This window comes from Rhea americana, unplaced genomic scaffold (genome assembly GCF_003343005.1).
Source record: "Rhea americana isolate MKP2758 unplaced genomic scaffold, rheAme1 scaffold_376, whole genome shotgun sequence".
Taxonomy (NCBI): Eukaryota; Metazoa; Chordata; class Aves; order Rheiformes; family Rheidae; genus Rhea; species Rhea americana.
Window position 1 is genome coordinate 1 of NW_028186508.1, and position 1,267 is coordinate 1,267.

General features: G+C 73.5%; 1 protein-coding gene across 1 annotated transcript; it reads right to left on the reverse strand.

Annotated features, from left to right (window-relative positions):
* Window positions 1-6: 6 nt before the first annotated feature.
* LOC146591316 (cholecystokinin receptor-like) lies at window positions 7-1,259 on the reverse strand. The gene is made up of 2 exons (XM_085313068.1): window positions 1,107-1,259; window positions 7-1,036 (listed from the first exon to the last, which is right to left on the reverse strand). The coding sequence occupies exons 1-2, from the start codon at window positions 1,186-1,188 to the stop codon at window positions 522-524; spliced, it is 597 nt and encodes a 198-aa protein (XP_085169194.1). The 5' UTR covers window positions 1,189-1,259; the 3' UTR covers window positions 7-521.
* Between the last annotated feature and the right edge of the window lie 8 nt (window positions 1,260-1,267).

The following is a 1,267-nucleotide window of genomic DNA, read 5'->3' on the forward strand; positions in this document are numbered from 1 at the left end:
GGGTGCTGGGGTGCACGGAGGGTGCTGGGGCACACGGAGGCACGGAGGGTGATGGAGGCACGGTGGGTGCTGGGATGCACGGAGGGTGCTGGGGCACACGGAGGCACGGTGGGTGCTGGGGTGCACAGAGGGTGCTGGGGCACACGGAGGCACGGTGGGTGCTGGGGTGCACGGAGGGTGCTGGGGCACACGGAGGCACGGTGGGTGCTGGGGCTGCTCTGAGGCTGGTGGCAGAGCAGGTGCTGGGGCACATGGAAGATGCCGGGGCACGTGGAAAAACGGCGAGTACTGGGACGGTAGAGCTGCTCCGGGGCTGGGTGCACGGTGGCTGTTGGGGTGCACAGAGGGTGCTGGGGTGCCAGGGCTGCTCTGGGGCTGGCAGCAAGGCAGGGCCAGGGCAGGGGGGGTGCTGGGTGCGTGGGGGGTGCCGGGGGGGTGCGGGGGATGCTCCGCGGCCGGGGCGCGGCGGGGGCCGGGGCGCGGCAGAGCCAGGGCTGCGCAGAGCCGCCGGGTGCCGGGGCTCAGGGCGGGCCGAGGCTGCTGACGGTGGTGTAGCTGAACTTGGAGAGCGAGGCGTTGGCGTTGGCCACATCCTCGTCGAGCGGGCGGCGCGGGCAGGCGCGGCGGCAGCCGGCGCAGGTGGCCAGGAAGGCCTTCCGGAAGCGGCGGTTCATGAAGCAGTAGATGAGCGGGTTGGCGCAGGCGGAGGTGTAGGAGAGCAGGTGGATGAAGGAGATGGGCGCCCCGGAGAGGGCGCGCTGGGCCGCCCGTGGGGCGAAGGCGCGCCACGTGTTGGCGCTGAAGATGGGCAGCCAGCAGAGGAAGAACATGGCCACGATGACCACCAGCATGCGGATCACGCGCCGCTTGGCCACCAGCTTCGCCTCGGAGGAGTTGATGCGCGCGCGGTCCTGCTGCGTGCCCGCGGCCCCCAGCGCACGCAGCTCCAGCGCGCCGCCCGGCCGGGAGAGCTGCAGGTAGCAGCCGTCGCCCTCGTCGCAGGCGGGCGCCGGCTCCGCGCCGCTGCTGTGCCGGGCTGCGGGCAGAGCGGGCGGGTCAGTGCCGGGCGCCGCCGGCCCCGCCAGGCGCCCTGCCCGGCCCCTCACCTGCCGCCTCCCCCTTGACGTCCAGCTCGAAGCGGATGCCGCGGTAGAGCTCGCGGGAGATGAGCCCGTAGGCCACCGTCATCACCACGCCCGGGATGAAGAAGAGGACGAGGAGCAGCAGCACGTACCTGGAAGAGAGGGCGCCCGTGGCGGGGCAGCGG